The sequence below is a fragment of the Ranitomeya variabilis genome, chromosome 4, assembly GCF_051348905.1.
Source record: "Ranitomeya variabilis isolate aRanVar5 chromosome 4, aRanVar5.hap1, whole genome shotgun sequence".
Taxonomy (NCBI): Eukaryota; Metazoa; Chordata; class Amphibia; order Anura; family Dendrobatidae; genus Ranitomeya; species Ranitomeya variabilis.
In genome coordinates, this window is record NC_135235.1 from 567,598,951 (window position 1) to 567,616,669 (window position 17,719).

Consider the following 17,719-nt stretch of genomic DNA (forward strand, 5'->3'; position numbering starts at 1 on the left):
GATAAGCTAAGTTCTGTTTGAATATTTTTTGCTCATCTGCCTGCAATATGATTTCTGTGTATTATGAGTCTAGTCCAGCTTGCTAACATGTGATTTCTTTTTGCTGGTAAGCTCTGGGGTACGGAGTTGCTTCCCCCGCACCATTAGTTGGTGCGGGGGCTCGAGCAATCTCTGCGTGGATATTTTGAATAGGGTTTTTTATTGACCGCACAGTTTCCTTCCTATTTTCTGCTATCTAGTATTAGCGGGCCTCATTTGCTAAATCTGATTTCATCTCTGCGTTTGTGCTTTCCCCTTAACTCACCGTTAATATTTGTGGGGGGCTATTCTATATCTTTGGGGTCTTCCACTGAGGCAAGTGAGGACTTACTTTCCCTCCAGGAATAGTCAGTTTCTCAGGCCGTGACGAGACGTCTAGGATTTTTAGGTAACGTTCCACGGCTGCCTATAGTTGTTTGCGGATAGGATCAGGTTGCGGTCAATCTAGTTACCACTTCCCCAGAGCTAGTAGTCTGTTCAGTTACTTAGCTAGTCCGACCTGCGATCCTTGCCACTAGGATCATAACAGTACAGCCAGCCTATAAAGTGTTAATTGCATGGCAGAAGCAGGAGAAAAGAAGCTTGGAGATATTTTTTTTTTTTTTGCTGCCGTGTGTCTAGCTGCTGTGTGTCTGGCTTCTCTCCTCCTCTTAATCTTGGTGTGGCTCTGAGTTCAGCTGCTGATATGGATATCCAGAGTTTAGCCTCCAGTGTAGATCATCTTGCTGCAAGGGTACAAAGTATTCAGGATATTGTTGTGCACAGTCCTATGTCAGAGCCTAGAATACCTATTCCGGAATTGTTTTCTGGAGATAGATCTAGGTTCCTGAATTTTAAGAACAATTGCAAGTTGTTTCTTTCTTTGAAACCTCGTTCCTCTGGGGATTCTGTTCAGCAAGTTAAGATTATTATTTCTTTCTTGCGTGGCGATCCTCAAGATTGGGCTTTCGCATTGGCTCCAGGGGATCCTGCATTGTAGCATACTGCCTACATGTAGCATGCTGCCATATCTTCTCCTGTGAACCATGTTTTTGGATCTTGGATTTTATCTTCAATAAATTTTGATATTTTTGGAAGCTGGATTTTCTCCTCTATTTGTTCCATTGGAAAGCAATGTCTGTGTCAAGTTGGGGTTGTCAGGGAATTCATGGCGACGCTCCTGTGGTGTCAATTGCTTCATCCACTCCTTCTGAGGTCCCTGCGTTTTTGTCAGATTACCAGGATGTATTTGATGAGCCCAAACTCAGTTCTCTACCTCCTCATAGGGATTGTGATTGTGCTATAAATTTGATTCCTGGTAGTAAGTTTCCTAAGGGACGACTTTTCAATTTGTCAGTGCCGGAGCATGCTGCTATGCGGAGTTATATAAAGGAGTCTTTGGAGAAAGGACTTATTCGCCCCTCCTCCTCCCCTCTTGGTGCGGGTTTCTTTTTTGTGGCTAAGAAGGATGGTTCCTTGAGACCTTGTATTGATTATCGCCTTTTAAACAAAATCACGGTCAAATTTCAGTATCCTTTGCCATTGTTATCTGATCTGTTTGCTCGCATTAGGGGGTCTAGTTGGTTCACCAAGATAGATCTTCGTGGTGCGTATAACCTTGTGCGTATAAAACAGGGTGATGAATGGAAAACTGCATTTAATACGCCCGAAGGCCATTTTGAGTTCTTGGTGATGCCTTTTGGACTTTCTAACGCTCCTTCTGTCTTTCAGTCCTTTATGCACGACATCTTCCGCGAATATCTGGATAAATTTATGATTGTGTATCTGGATGATATTCTGTTTTTTTCGGATGATTGGGAGTCCCATGTTAAGCAGGTCAGGATGGTGTTTAAGGTCCTGCGTGCCAATGCTTTATTTGTGAAGGGCTCAAAATGTCTTTTTGGAGTCCAGAAGGTCTCTTTTTTGGGTTTCATTTTTTCTCCTTCTGCTATTGAGATGGACCCAGTCAAGGTTCAGGCTATTCATGACTGGACTCAGCCTACATCTGTTAAGAGTCTTCAGAAGTTCTTGGGTTTTGCTACTTTTTACCGTCGCTTCATCGCTAATTTTTCTGGTGTTGTTAAGCCATTGACGGATTGACCAAGAAGGGTTCTGATGTTACTAATTGGTCTCCTGCGGCTGTGGAGGCCTTTCGGGAGCTGAAGCGCCGGTTTTCTTCGGCTCCGGTCTTATGTCAGCCAGACGTCTCCCTTCCTTTCCAGGTCGAGGTTGATGCTTCTGAGATTGGAGCGGGGGCTGTTTTGTCACAGAGAAGCTCTGATGGCTCTGTGATGAAGCCATGTGCTTTCTTTTCAAGAAAGTTTTCGCCTGCCGAGCGGAATTATGATGTTGGTAATCGGGAGTTGTTGGCTATGAAGTGGGCATTTGAGGAGTGGCGACATTGGCTCGAGGGAGCTAAGCATCGTGTGGTGGTCTTGACTGATCACAAGAATTTGATTTATCTAGAGTCGGCCAAGCGGCTGAATCCTAGACAGGCTCGTTGGTCGTTGTTTTTCTCTTGTTTTGATTTCGTGGTCTCATACCTGCCTGGTTCGAAGAATGTGAAGGCTGATGCTCTTTCTAGGAGTTTTGTGCCTGACTCTCCTGGTGATTCAGAGCCAGCTGGTATCCTCAGAGAAGGGGTGATTTTGTCTGCCATCTCCCCAGATTTGCGACGAGTGCTGCAGGAGTTTCAGGCGGATAGACCTGACCGTTGTCCACCGGAGAGACTGTTTGTCCCGGATAGATGGACCAGCAGAGTTATTTCCGAGGTTCATTCTTCGGTGTTGGCAGGCCATCCTGGGGTTTTTGGTACCAGAGATTTGGTGGCTAGGTCCTTCTGGTGGCCTTCCTTGTCGCGGGATGTGCGTTCCTTTGTGCAGTCTTGTGGAATTTGTGCTCGGGCTAAGCCTTGCTGTTCTCGTGCCAGTGGCTTGTTGCCTTTGCCTGTCCCAAAGAGGCCTTGGACGCACATTTCCATGGATTTTATTTCAGATCTCCCTGTCTCTCAGAGAATGTCGGTCATTTGGGTGGTGTGTGATCGTTTTTCTAAAATGGTCCATTTGGTGCCCTTGCCTAAGTTGCCTTCCTCCTCCGAGTTGGTTCCTCTGTTTTTTCAAAATGTGGTTCGTTTGCACGGGATCCCTGAAAATATTGTTTCCAACAGAGGATCCCAGTTTGTGTCTAGATTTTGGCGGACCTTTTGTGCTAAGATGGGCATTAATTTGTCTTTTTCGTCGGCCTTCCATCCTCAGACGAATGGCCAAACCGAGCGCACTAATCAGATTTTGGAAACCTATTTAAGATGTTTTGTTTCTGCTGATCAGGACGACTGGATTACTTTTTTGCCATTGGCCGAGTTTGCCCTTAATAATCGGGCTAGTTCTGCTACTTTGGTTTCGCCTTTTTTTTGTAATTCAGGGTTTCATCCTCGTTTTTCCTCGGGTCAGGTGGAGTCTTCTGACTGTCCTGGAGTGGATGTTGTGGTGGATAGGTTGCATCAGATTTGGAATCATGTGGTGGACAATTTGAAGCTGTCACAAGAGAAGGCTCAGCGCTTTGTCAACCGCCGTCGCTGTGTGGGTCCCTGACTTCGCGTTGGGGATTTGGTGTGGTTGTCTTCTCGCTTTGTTCCTATGAAGGTCTCCTCTCCTAAGTTTAAGCCTCGGTTTATCGGTCCTTATAAGATTTTGGAAGTCCTTAACCCTGTGTCATTTCGTTTGGACCTCCCGGCATCGTTTGCTATTCATAATGTGTTCCATCGGTCGTTGTTGCGGAGGTATGTGGTGCCTGTGGTTCCTTCGGTTGAGCCTCCTGCCCCTGTGCTAGTTGAGGGAGAATTGGAATATGTGGTGGAGAAGATCTTGGATTCTCGTATTTCTAGACGGAGGCTTCAGTATTTGGTTAAGTGGAAAGGCTATGGTCAGGAGGATAATTCCTGGGTTGTCGCCTCTGATGTTCATGCGGCCGATTTGGTTCGTGCCTTCCATGTGGCTCACCCTGATCGCCCTGGGGGCTTTGATGAGGGTTCGGTGACCCCTCCTCAAGGGGGGGGGGGTACTGTTGTGAACTCCGTTTTCAGGCTCCCTCTTGTGGCCACAGATGGTATTGTGTGACTTTGGTTTTTGGACTCCCCCTGGTGGTTTGGTTTATTATCCTGCGGGTCTGCTGGATCAGCTGCCTCGTTATTCACCAGGGAGGCTCCTATTTAGCTCTGCTTCACTTCCACTTGTTGCCGGCTGCCAATGTATTCAGTGCTATTCTGATTACTCCTGATTATCTCGTTTTCTGCCTCTTCAGGATAAGCTAAGTTCTGTTTGAATATTTTTTGCTCATCTGCCTGCAATATGATTTCTGTGTATTATGAGTCTAGTCCAGCTTGCTAACATGTGATTTCTTTTTGCTGGTAAGCTCTGGGGTACGGAGTTGCTTCCCCCGCACCGTTAGTTGGTGCGGGGGCTCGAGCAATCTCTGCGTGGATATTTTGAATAGGGTTTTTTATTGACCGCACAGTTTCCTTCCTATTTTCTGCTATCTAGTATTATCGGGCCTCATTTGCTAAATCTGATTTCATCTCTGCGTTTGTGCTTTCCCCTTAACTCACCGTTAATATTTGTGGGGGGCTATTCTATATCTTTGGGGTCTTCCACTGAGGCAAGTGAGGACTTACTTTCCCTCCAGGAATAGTCAGTTTCTCAGGCCGTGACGAAATTTTTAGGTAACGTTCCACGGCTGCCTATAGTTGTTTGCGGATAGGATCAGGTTGCGGTCAGTCTAGTTACCACTTCCCCAGAGCTAGTAGTCTGTTCAGTTACTTAGCTAGTCCGACCTGCGATCCTTGCCACTAGGATCATAACACTCCAGGCTGTGTAAGGGCTATTTGACCAAGAAGGAGAGTGATGGGGTGCTATGCCAGGTGACCTGGCCTCCACAGTCACCAGACCTGAACCCAATCGAGATGGTTTGGGGTGAGCTGGACCGCAGAGTGAAGGCAAAAGGGCCAACAAGTGCTAAGCATCTCTGGGAACTCCTTCAAGATTGTTGGAAGACCATTTCCGGTGACTACCTCTTGAAGCTCATCAAGAGAATGCCAAGAGCATGCGAAGCAGTCAAAGCAAAAGGTGGCTACTTTGAAGAACCTAGAATATATGACATTTTCAGTTGTTTCACACTTTTTTGCTAAGTATATAATTCCACATGTGTTAATTCATAGTTTTGATGCCTTCAGTGTGAATTTACAATTTTCACAGTCATGAAAATACAGAAAAATCTTCAAATGAGAAGGTGTGTCCAAACTTTTGGTGTGAACTGTATGTGGCCAGGTGACCTGATTGTCCCAACCTGGCTTCTCTAAACGTTTTTGAAGGTTCAATGATGATCAGTGGAGGAGATCTGTATTCTTCCAGCTGGGGCTGTGGTTTCCTAAGTTGACATCCTGTAGAATGTCAAATCTCTGTCCTTCTTGATGGAGCCATGTTGCCCTGGTAGAGTATTCCTTTATGGAGTCATGGTGTCCTGGCTGTTGTTCTGTCAAATCACTTGATTCTTCTTGTAGAATGATGGAAATGCCTCTTTATACCCACATCTGTGGCTTAGGTCATGATCCACAGGTCAGGGGCAAGGTGGTATGAGTTTAATTATCATTATTTGAGTATTTAATCAATCTGCAGAGTTCGTCCTTCGTTCTGCAGGCATCAAACTAGCTAGCCTAGTGCAATGTGTAATCAACATATTCACAAACCTCTGTTGTTTAATTACCCTGCACCCATGTCATCCAAGATAACAACACAATATGCTGCAACAAACGTCAACTCAAAAGTCAATGTTAAAGGCTCATTCAAACAATAAAAAAATTTCATTATTTATTTATTTTTATCACAGATTATAATTATATAATAATTAATTGCTGCATATTAATTTCATAGTATTTTATATACTGATCAGTTTGGAGTTGCCCTGTCCTGCACATACGGGTTTATATAATTAATAAAATATTAAAAATCCCCCCAAAAAACCTCTATTTGAGGAGATAAATTCATCTGCATATGTATTTTATGTATTTTTAATAAAAGTAGTCTATCATTCTAATTTCTTTTATTTTGTCATTTTTTATTTATTTTTTATTTTTTAATAAAGATTTACATAATTTTGGTGATATCATTGTGATTGTATTTGAATATAAATAAAATTATATTTTATGAATTAATTTTTGGTCTGATGAAATTTTTTAAGGGTTTATTTTAATAGTTTTTTTCATTTGACCATATAAGTTGTTATTTCTGGTATCTTTTTCTATATAGGTTTTCATTCAAACAATAGTTTGTATTTCTTGATCAACCAAAAGAGAAACACATAAATTCAAAAATCAACATAAAGATAATAGTCTATTCCTCCTGGCCTACTGAAAATAGACTTCTGGCTCATTAAGATTAAATGCTGTGTCATCACAACTATTGATTGTCTTTCCGCTGTCTCTAACATCATGTCCTCCCTCTATCTGAAACTGAACCTGTCAAAAACTGAACTCCTTCTGTTTCCTCTATCCACACACTGCCTATGCCCAATATTGCCATTTCCATGTGTAGTTCTACCATTACTCCCCAAAAACATGCCCAGTGTCTTGGGGGTCATATTTGATTCAGATATTTATGTACTCCTTACATCCGTTCACTCGCTCACTCATGTCATCTATACCTTAAAAACATTTCTAGAATTCAACCTTTTCTTAATTTTGACTCCGCAAAAACTCTTACCGTTGCTCTTATTCATTCTCATCTGGACTATTAAAACTCGCTGTTAATATGATTCCCTCTTGCTTAACTATCCCCTCTCCAATTTATCCCGAATGCAGCAGCCAGGATTATATTCCTCGCCAGCTGCTACACTGATGCCTCTACCTTGTTCCAGTCATTGCACTGATTACCCATCTGTTACAGAGTTCAATATAAACTATACATCTCCTCCCTCATCTGTCTATCACCCTACCCATGCCCTCCATTCTGCTAATGACCCAAGATTAACATTCTTAATAATCTGAACCTCCCACTTCCGTCTCCGAGACTTCTCGCATGCTGCTCCAATTCTTTGGAATGTATTATTCAGGACACTTTGATTAATTCCCAATACCCACAGTTTTAAGCATTCCCTAAAAACTCATTTCTTCAGACTGGCCTGCCACCTCAATATACTTATCTAACTATCTCTGTTTTGCCCATACAAAATTTTCTTCAAAACCAGAACCCTCGTATCATCTGTTCTCACAATATACATGCAATTACTAGCCCTCTGTGTCTGCACTTGTACACATACTGGTTAGTGACTGGTTCATGCAGCACTATGTGAACACCCTATTTATTACACAGATGGCTGAGCCGTACAATATAAGCGATTGTTTCCATCCACCTTTGGTGTCTCCCCTATTTCTTTCATAGATTATAAGCCTGCGAGAAGGGACCTCACTCCTCTTGGTATTTGTTGATTTTTGTGATTATTGTTATGCTCTATTATTGTCTGTACAAATCCTCTCTAAAATGCAAAGTGCTGCGGAATATGCTGACACTATAAAAATAAAAACTCTTGTGTATTATTTTTGTGTAAAAATCCTAAAATCTTATTGACAACACATGAGAATCTAATACATTGGATATTAAAATACATGTTATCAGAACTACAGCGAAAATCATTCAATTTTTATTGTAATATCACACCGGCGTGGTTACCGGATACACAGCATAAAAGAACTTGCTTGCTAGATATTAGGCATCATGATTAAAGGTGCACCGTCGCCTGAAACACGTTACTGCAGCGTGTCAAGTAACTTTGTATGTCGTCTTAAGTATTTTATGTGAAAAAAGCATTCTTGATTTGTTGAGCTGGATTTTTCTACTTTGTGGGTTTTTGGTTGTTTTTGAGGGGGTGGGGGAGTCTGACTTATCCTTCCTCATTTATTTCTGCTACATTAAAATAATAAACTCAGGTGCTAAACCTTCCCGAATCTAGCGCTGCCTATCCGCTACTGTAACAGTCTTTGTTAGCAAGCTGCAGAGGTGACTTCATGTGACCGCTGCAGCCAATCATTAGGCACAGTTGTCTTGTGACATTTACATCAGCAGAGCTCAGTGATTGGCTGCAGCGATTGTGTACCTTGTAGTTGAGAGATCATGGCTGCAGCTTGTAAACTAAGACTGAGACAGCAGCGGAGAGGTAGCAACATTGTTCCATCTTGGCAATAACAATATGACTGTGGCCAAATACCCACAGTGGATCTGCATGGTCAATAGTCCAAAATGTTGTTGTTAGAGCCATGATTGTGCCATTCATTTGAATGTAGCTTACAGAATCACTGTGGGCCTGCCTCCTGGCAGGATTTGTTTTTTCCGACACGCACAAAAACTTGGATCCGCTCGAGTGAATAGCTCCATTCAGCATCTATCAGAATTTGTTTTTTGAGATAACTCCAACGTAGTGCAGGGCACAAAATGTAAGCCTGGCCCTACTTTGTCGTCATTTTTCACTATCACTGTACTGATTTGCAATTGTTCTATGTTTTCAGCTCTTTAATGACAGAGCAGAAAACATCAGCATTAAATATCTCATCAGCGGACCTGGAGTGGATGAACCCCCAGAGAAGCACCTGTTCCAGATCAATGATCACACCGGTCAGGTCTTTGTGAACCGACCTATTAACAGAGAAAAGACTCCTCTCTTTGTTGTGAGTATGGGAAATCCAGCCTTTTATATGTCACACAATACATTGGCCCCAGGCGTTGTGCCATCATACAGCGTCATGCCACCCAGCAAACAGTCTGACTTGGCAAGCTACAGCGGCGTTTCACAACTACAGTACATGTGATCACAGCAGACAATCACTGGGCGCAGCAGTCTTGTGCTATTTATATTAGCAGAGCCCGCTGATTGGCAGAGGCTATCATGTGTGTTGTAGCTGTGAAGTCACGGCTGCAGCTTGTCAAGAGAGACAGGGACAGCGGCAGAGAGGCAGCAATATTGTTCCAGATCAATGATCACGCCGGTTAGGTTTTTGTGAACTGAACTAATGACAGAGAGAAGACGCATCTATTTGTTGTGGGTATGGATAATCCAGCCTATAATGTCACACAATACACCGGGCCCCAGGCGTTATGCCGTCATACAGCATCATGTCACCAAGCAAACAATGGGGTATTCACCTCACAGCACAGAACTGTTTTGTGTGTAATAATAGGACAGCCAGCTTGCCCTTCATAGGTATAGTCATATATTCATCAGCCAAGCCTGCGGACATTGCAGGTTATCTCACATAGCCAGTAAAGTACTGCACTTATTCACAGCATCTTAAAGGAACAATTAGATTAAAGCCGTTTTTTTTTGTTTTTTTTTTAAATCTGCCATACAGTTCCAGAGATGTGACTTTTTATTTAGTGCTATTTGTTATGATCTTTGCTAAGGAGGCGTGGCTCACAGGATTGCCGGTGGGCGTGTCTTTACGCTGGTCTGCATAATTATTCTGTGAGCTACACACCGTTCATAAAGACAATAAAAATGAGCACTAAAAAGACCCAGATCTCTGGATCCGTATGGTGGATTTAATAACCACAAACAGAATAAATAGGGGAACAGTGGGAATAAAATAAGTGCAAAACCTGGCCACTTTACTCTGACAAGTCCTCTTTAAAGTAGGGGGAAAAGTTGCTCTCATGCAGCAAACAACCCTGAGAAAGTGAATACTGACAGTTCATTTTTCTCCACCGATTTGCTGAACGAGCGCCCATTCCCCGAACTATTATTAGTTACCGTCAATTTTGCATGCTTATAGGTTATAAACGAGGCACTAGGGCCATTCTTGGTGAGGCACTGGTGTCATGCTTGGCGAGGCACTGGTGTCATTCTAGGTGAGGCACTGAGTGCCGTTCTAGGTGAGGCACTGGGGGCCATTCTAGGTGAGGCACTGGGGGTCGTTCTAGGTGAGGCACTGGGGGTCGTTCTAGGTGAGGCACTGGGGGCCGTTCTAGGTGAGGCACTGGGGGCCGTTCTAGGTGAGGCACTGGGGGCCATTCTAGGTGAGGCACTGGGGGCCATTCTAGGTGAGGCACTGGGGGCCATTCTAGGTGAGGCACTGGGGGCCGTTCTAGGTGAGGCACTGGGGGCCGTTCTAGGTGAGGCACTGGGGGCCGTTCTAGGTGAGGCACTGGGGGCCGTTCTAGGTGAGGCACTGGGGGCCGTTCTAGGTGAGGCACTGGGGGCCGTTCTAGGTGAGGCACCGGGGGCCATTTTAGGTGAGGCACTGGGGGCCATTCTAGGTGAGGCACTGGGGGCCGTTCTAGGTGAGGCACTGGGGGCCGTTCTAGGTGAGGCACTGGGGGCCGTTCTAGGCGAGGCACTGCGAACAGGCTGCTCAGGATTATGTACTCCTACTTAATAACGGCATTATTTTTTTTATATACAGATTCGCTTTGATGCTGTGGAAAGAGCAACTGGCAAAATCGTTGACAAGTCGCTTATCTTTAATGTAGAAGTAAAGGATGCAAATGACAATGCCCCGGTATTTGATAAAAACACATACGATGTGCCTGTAAAAGAAACTGTAAACCTCGGTAAGTTAGAGACGTGTCTCTGTGTCTTTCTATTCATTCACTTACATCATCGTCTGCAGCTACAAGGCTTTCCCTGGACCCAATTATTGCATTTACATCTTTTTTCAAAATTTCACTCTTTTTAGTAATTTTGATTTGCAACAAATTCTTATTTTATTTTGAAATATTTAGAATTGAGAGTCCTCAGTGGTTGATAACTTTTAATGGCTAACTGAAAAGATGGTAAATTGCAAGCTTTCGAGATTACTCAGGCCTCTTCATCAGGCATAAACTAATACAAAATCTGAAGAATCACATATTTATACACAACACAGCACAGAAATAATGCAATAGATAAGACAAGTGACGTGAAGCAGAACTATCATTATGGGAGAGGGATACACAGTTGTGTCCATATATATTGGAACAGTTCATATATAAGGAGTGTGAAAGTTTTATTGTCCTCTGATTGGGGTCTGGTCAGGTTGTGATGCCCTCACAAGGTCTGAGGAGCAAATTCCTTAATTGATGTAAAAAAACATAAATCCATGAGACACATTCATTCCTGCACTGAGAGTGTAAAAGGTTTTCTTAAGTTTATACTCCCAGACTCTTCTGTCTCTCTCAGATTTGAAGTTACATTTTAATACAAGTAATTTCATGTACCTAGGATCTTATAGTCTTGATGTGAGTAGGAGATCTTTATCTTGTCCGTGGTCATTATAAATGGACATGTTTTCCATTTTTTCTGGTTGCAAGGAAAGGTTCCTGTAGCTGTTGGAGAGGACAATGATGCTTCTTAGATTTGGGGGCTGCCTAAAACACAGTAGTGGAGGGTCTAGAAATATGGATTGTAATCAGGTTTTCATTTGTTCTTGGATGGTCACCCTGATTCAAAAAGGTCTTTCTGAGGAGTCGAATGTGTTTATCTCTATCCATGGTGTTGGAACATATATGATTATATCGATTATATCTGATGGCTTGGCTGTAGACAAGCTCTCCTGTCATGGTTCTCAATGGCAAGAGACCGTAGTAAAGCATACAAAAGACTAGCTCTTGGAAGATGGGAACTCGAGCTGACTGTGAGCTAAACCTACCGCACAACTGACAGTGGCCGGGTAGCGTGCCTACGTTTTATCCCTAGACGCCCAGCGCCAGCCGGAGGACTGACTGACCCTAGCAGAGGAAAATACAGACCTGGCTTACCTCTAGAGAAATTTTCCCCAAAAGGCAGACAGTAGCCCCCACATATATTGTCGGTGATTTTAGAGGAAAATGACATACGAAGTATGAAGATAGGTTTAGCAAATTGAGGTCCGCTTACTAGATAGTAGGAAGACAGAAAAGGGAACTTCACAGTCAGCTGAAAACCCTTTCAAAACACCATCCTGAAATTACTTTAAGACTCTAATATCAACTCATGACACCAGAGTGGCAATTTCAGCTCACAAGAGCTTCCAGCCTCAGAAATATTCAAAAACAGAGAACTGGAACAAAAATGCAAAACAATCTTAGGACTACAAGTCCAACTTAGCTGATAGTAGTCTAGGAGCAGGAACATGCAACAGAAAGGCTTCTGGTAACATTGTTGGCCGGCATAGAAATGACTGAGGAGCAAGGCTAAATAGAAACTCCCACATCCTGATGGAAACAGGTGAACAGAGGAGATGAAGCACACAAGTTCAGTACCACCAGTAACCACCGGGGGAGCCCAGAAACCAAATTCACAACACTCTCCGCTATGATGAAGAGGCCTGAGTAGTCTCGAAAGCTTGCAATTTGTTCTCATCTTTTCAGTTATCCATTAAAAGGTATCAACCACTGAGGACTCTCAATTCTTAAATATTTTTCTATGTACTGGCTAACACGGTACAAAGATATTTAGCTTTCCTGTATTTTATTTTGCGCTTTTTTTGTTTAAAATCTATCTTCTATTTGTACGCCTGTGTTTTTAAAAAAAGTTTTTTGTTCATAATTTTTGGCAATGTGGGCACGTTTGTTTTCTAGATGTTTTCAGAAGATTAATCAGTTGCAACTGTAAGTCACTATGCAAATATACTCAATTCCCCCTCCCCAGATAGACAGTAGTTTTGATTTAAGATTTTGTACCTATTTTGCAACATTTTAGCGGTACATGTTACCTTTTGCTCTAAAAAGTCATACAAAAAAGTAGAAGACAAAAATAAAGAGCATTTTTTACTTTGTGCAAAATCCTTGAACTGTGTACTAGTGTTCAGCCACCCCCCTAGTGTTCGAGTTCGGTTTGGTTCGGTTCGATGAACTGGGGCATGCTCGACGAATGTTTTGTCGAATGTTCGACGAACACCGTCGAACCCCATTGAAACCAATGGCAGGCAAACAAACACATACAAACACATAGAAAACACCTTAAAAGGTGTCCAAAAGCTGACAAACTGCTCAGAAGACACAACAAATACATGGAAAAGTCACAACTACATAAAGTCCTGCAAAAAGAAAAGAGGTGGAGGAGTAAAAGGAGGAGGAGACACAGCTATAGGCATTTCATGCCCTTCTAAAATCAAGAAAGGCTGGAGTAAAAATGTAAAATCACCCTACCAACACCCAGACGTCGTGACAAAAAAATTAAAAAAGAAATATCTTTAGGTAGAATGGCGGCGGGTCCATTCAGAACACTTTCCTTAGAAGACGTAGTGGTACCCCCGTTGGGAGTTGTGCCAAAAAAGGAACCCAATACATTCAGACTAATCCACCATTTGTCATATCCAAGGGGCAGGTCAGTAAACGACAACATCGAAGAGGAACCAAGTACAGTACTATGTACTGTACCTCCTTTGACGAGGCCGTTAAAAAATGGTACTGAGGTAAACAGGCGGTGTAGCTTTCTTCATGGGTGGGGTACTCTGCTGAGTAGCACAAAATGCTACTAGGTACAAAAGGATTTCCTGGGCCAGATGCAGTTCAAAATTAGTAATTAGATCAACAAGCGGTGTAGCTTGCTTCATGGGTGGGGTACTCTGCTGAGTAGCAGAAATTGCTACTAGGCCCAAAAGGATTTCCTGGGCCAGATGCCGTTAAAAAATAGTACTTAGATAAACAGGCAGTGGGTGGGTGGGCTACTCTGCTGACTAGCAGACACTGAAGCTTTGGAGCAGACCTCTGAATCCCAGGCCATAGTATGAGTAAACAACTCTGCAGATGACCCCACCCACCTAGAATTGACGATATCAACGTCATGTAAAATACAGCAAGGGGACTAAATAACAGAGTCTCCATATTTTCCAAAAATTCGGCCACAGACACCACTTAAGTGGCATCAATTTCGCCAGTTTTTTTAAAACGGTTGGTGAGGTGATTTTCAAAAATCATCAAGCTTTTAGTCTCCCCAGGATGACACAGGGGTAGAAAAGTCCTTGCGGATCCAGGATTTGTTCATCTTGATGAACGTTACTCTGTCTACATTGTTATTGGACAGCCGCGTGCGCTTATCTGTCAGCACACCACCAGCAGCGCTGAACACACGTTCAGAGAGAACACTGGCTGCGGGGCATGACAAGATCTCCAAGGCGTGAGTGGCGAGCTCAGGCCATTTTTCAAGATTGGAAGCCCAAAATGAGAAAGGGTCCAGTTCCACAGTCATGGCATCGATGTTAACTTGGAGATACTCTTGTACCATCCTCTCTAGGCGTTGACTGTGCGTCAGACTTCTTGTCTCCTGTGGCCTTGCAAAGGATAGTCTAAAAAAAAATCTTGAAACTATTGGAAAAAAATTGCTGTTACCACCAGATACGATGTTACTGTTACGGTTTGAGTGATGACTCGTTAGTCCCATGGATGGCAAGTTAGAACTCAGAGATTCACTACGTGCACCACTGGTGTTTTGTGGAAAAGCAGATGTTAGATTCTGTAACAGTCTCTGCTGATACTCCTGCATGCGTGAATCCCTTTCTATGGCAGGAATAATTTCACCAAATTTACTTTTGTACCGGGGATCTAAGAGTGTGGCAACCCAGTAGTCGGCATTACTTCGGATTCTGACAGTCCGAGGGTCATGTTGCAGGTAGTGCAGCAAGTAGGCACTCATGTGTCTTGCGCATCCAGGAGGACCAAGTCCTTGTTGTCTTGGTGGTGGCAAGGTGAGAAACATGCTTCCTTCCTCTGCCCTCTCCCCCCAACCTCGCACAACAGAAACTTGATCAAGGTCTCGCTCATCTGATGAGTCTTCCATGCCCAGTGCCAGTTCGTCCTCCACTTCTTCCTCTCCTCCTGCACCTTCCTCAACAGTATAGCTGCTACCATGCGCCCTCGGTAATCTCTCTCCCCCAGCCTCCAATGCCAGCCGCCTTGGTGCTGCCGACCGTCTGGACCTTGGAGATATTATCCCTTCCGCATACGACGACTCCTGTTCCTCCTCCTCCTGACTCCGAATACTGTTTAAGGTGTGCTCCAGCATGTAAATCACCAGAATAGTCATGCTGATAATGGCATCGTCAGCACTAAACATCTTTGTCACTATTTCCGAACTGTGCAGAAGGGTGCATAGGTCCTGATCTGAGACCACTCCTGCAGCGTGATTTGCCCCACCTATGGATTTCGTTGGCCCAAGCTATACGTCACAACGTATTGCACCAGGGCTCGTCTGTGCTGCCACAGTCGCTGCAACATGTGCAGAGTTGAATTCCACCGTGTGGGCACATCGCATTTCAGCCGGTGAACTGGCAGGCCCAACGACTTCTGTAGAGATGTAAGTCGTTGAGCTGCGGGATGCGAACGGCGGAAGTGAGCACAGAGCGACCGTGCCCTCTGCAGAAGCCCATCTAGTCCGGGATAGTGGGATAAAAATTGCTGGACAACCAGGTTCAAAACGTGAGCCTTACAAGGCACATGTGTGACATTGCCCCGATGAAGGGCCGCACCCAGGTTTGCAGCATTGTTGCACATGGCCTTCCCTGGCTGCAGGTTGAGTGGAGACAACCATTGATGCAACTTGGTCTCCAGAGCTGACGACAACTCCATAGCTGTGTGACTCACATTTCCCAGATATTTCAATGTAAACACAGCCTGATGCCGTTGAGCCCTGGTGACAGCATAGTAAGGAGGTGTGCAGGATTCCTTCTGCGCAGTTACAACGCAGGTGGCATTACCAGACAGGCTTTGGGTGCAGGTGGAGGACCGAGAGGAGGTTGAGGAGGCAGAAGCAGTGGAGGAACTTCTAGATACAGAGGATCGACGAGCAACTCGTGGGGACGGCAAGACTTGGACAGCAGCCCCTTCTCCTGATGTCACCATAGTTACCCAGTACCCAGTCACCGACATGTAACGCCCCTGTCCATGTCTACTCGTCCAAGTGTCTGTGGTGAAATGCACCCTGTCACACACAGAGTTTCTCAAGGAAGTGGTGATGTTGTATGCGACATGCTGGTGTAGCGCAGGCACAGCTTTCTTTGAGAAGTAGTGGCGACTGGGCATCTGGTACTGGGGCACTGCGACAGACATAAGGTCTCAAAAAATCCTCTGTGTCCACCAGGCGGAAAGGCAGCATTTCTGTAGCCAACAGCTTGCAGATGGTGAAATTCAACCTCTTAGCTTTGTCATGGCTAGGAGGAAATGGTCTTTTACTTGTCCACATCTGAGGGACTGAGGGCTGGCTGCCGTGCTTAGATTGAGTTGAGTAGGGTGTCCCCCGGCAAACTGCTGGTCTGTGAGGAAGGTGCAGGCGGAGATGTTATGTTGCCTTGATCAAAATGTGGTGTCGATGTCGGAGAGCACTCAACACCAGCAGGTGTTTCCACTTGCAAATGTCCTGACGACCTGCCAATCACTCTGGCTGTTGCGGGTAAAGAGGTGGAAGGTCTGCGTCCAAAACCATGGGCGACTGCTGTCCCCAGTCAGATGATGAAGAGGACGTGGATGCACTTGATGGGGCCGACGGTGGTTGACCCGGCCCACTAGGCCGCATTGTAGCACAGTCAGCTTCCCACTGCAACTTATGCCTCATATCCATGTGACGGTTCATGCATGAAGTACTCAAGCTAGTCATTTTTTGGCCTCTACTGAGATTTTGGTGACAAATCTTACAGACAACATGAGTTGGGTTATCCTTTGTGATGTCAAAAAATGCCCAGGCTATGCAAGGCTTAGAGCCCGTGCAACCTGAAGAGCCACCACGACTTCTGCTCAGAGGCACAGTTGGGGTTGAGGATGCAGTTGTTGACGTGCTTCCAGTACTCCGTCTCTGTCCAGGAAGGCGCAACCTAACCTCGTCGTCACTAGCATCCTCCTCCACCTCCTCTGCTGACCTCATGGACTGGCGGACTGTGGGTTGACAGTAAGTGGGGTCTCCAACCTCGTCATCATCCTGTGTGTTCCCACACCCGTCATCCTCAGAGCAAACCTCTTCCTGCCCTGACCGAAAAGTCAAGTTTTCGTTCCAATCAGGTATCTCAGTCTCATCATCATCTTCCTCATTGTCTCCAACAGGAGTTACAGTTTGAGAACGAGGGTCTACATTATGCTCAGAACTTTCTTCATCTGGGCCTGGATCTGACTCACAAAGAATCTGAGCATCAGTGCAGTTCATTTCCTCGTCTGAATTCACAGAAGCTCTAGAGCAGACGTCTAATTCCCAGGCTATAGTATGAGTAAACAGCTCTGCCGACTCAACCATCTGTGTTACCCCATACTCAGATGGGTGGCTGGAGACTTGGGAGCTGTGAGGAAGCAAGTGCGATTGGGGTGACAACTCTGAGGACTGGAGTAGTTGTGATGTTGAAGTTGACATGGAGGAGAGCCCACTTGAATGAGCACTTGATAGCCGTTCAAGCACCTGCTGTTTTTGTGCCTCATCTGGAATTTTTGGTGATGCTCGTAAGAAAGCGATCATATCAGATTGTCCACGAAAAGAAGTAGACATTTTACTTTGGCTGGAAGATGGTGTTTCTTCTGCGGATGTTACTATTGCTTTACCACCTACCCCACGGACACAACCTTTTTTTCCCTTTCCAACACTCCTATTACTCTTTCCACCAGCAGCAGGCCTTTTGACACTCATTTTGGTGCTTAACTAATTGGCAACTCTGAATCTGTAGTTGTTGGCACAACAACCGATGGATGAAAACTGAGCAGAACTGAGTGGCCAAACTGTGGTACTAGGC

The 17,719-nt window shown here is 44.6% G+C and overlaps 1 protein-coding gene and 1 long non-coding RNA gene across 3 annotated transcripts in view; one reads left to right on the plus strand and one right to left on the minus strand.

Annotated features, from left to right (window-relative positions):
- LOC143765799 (uncharacterized) overlaps positions 1–17,719 on the minus strand; it is a 119,364-nt gene that overhangs the window by 84,381 nt on the left and 17,264 nt on the right. The gene's annotated exons all lie outside the window — the stretch shown is intronic.
- LOC143765798 (cadherin-like protein 26) overlaps positions 1–17,719 on the plus strand; it is a 128,787-nt gene that overhangs the window by 79,494 nt on the left and 31,574 nt on the right. For both annotated transcript variants that reach the window (XM_077252843.1, XM_077252842.1), the window contains exons 4-5: positions 8,570–8,728; positions 10,460–10,607. In XM_077252843.1, coding sequence (XP_077108958.1) covers positions 8,570–8,728; positions 10,460–10,607 — 307 coding nt within the window. The remainder of the gene's footprint in view (positions 1–8,569; positions 8,729–10,459; positions 10,608–17,719) is intronic.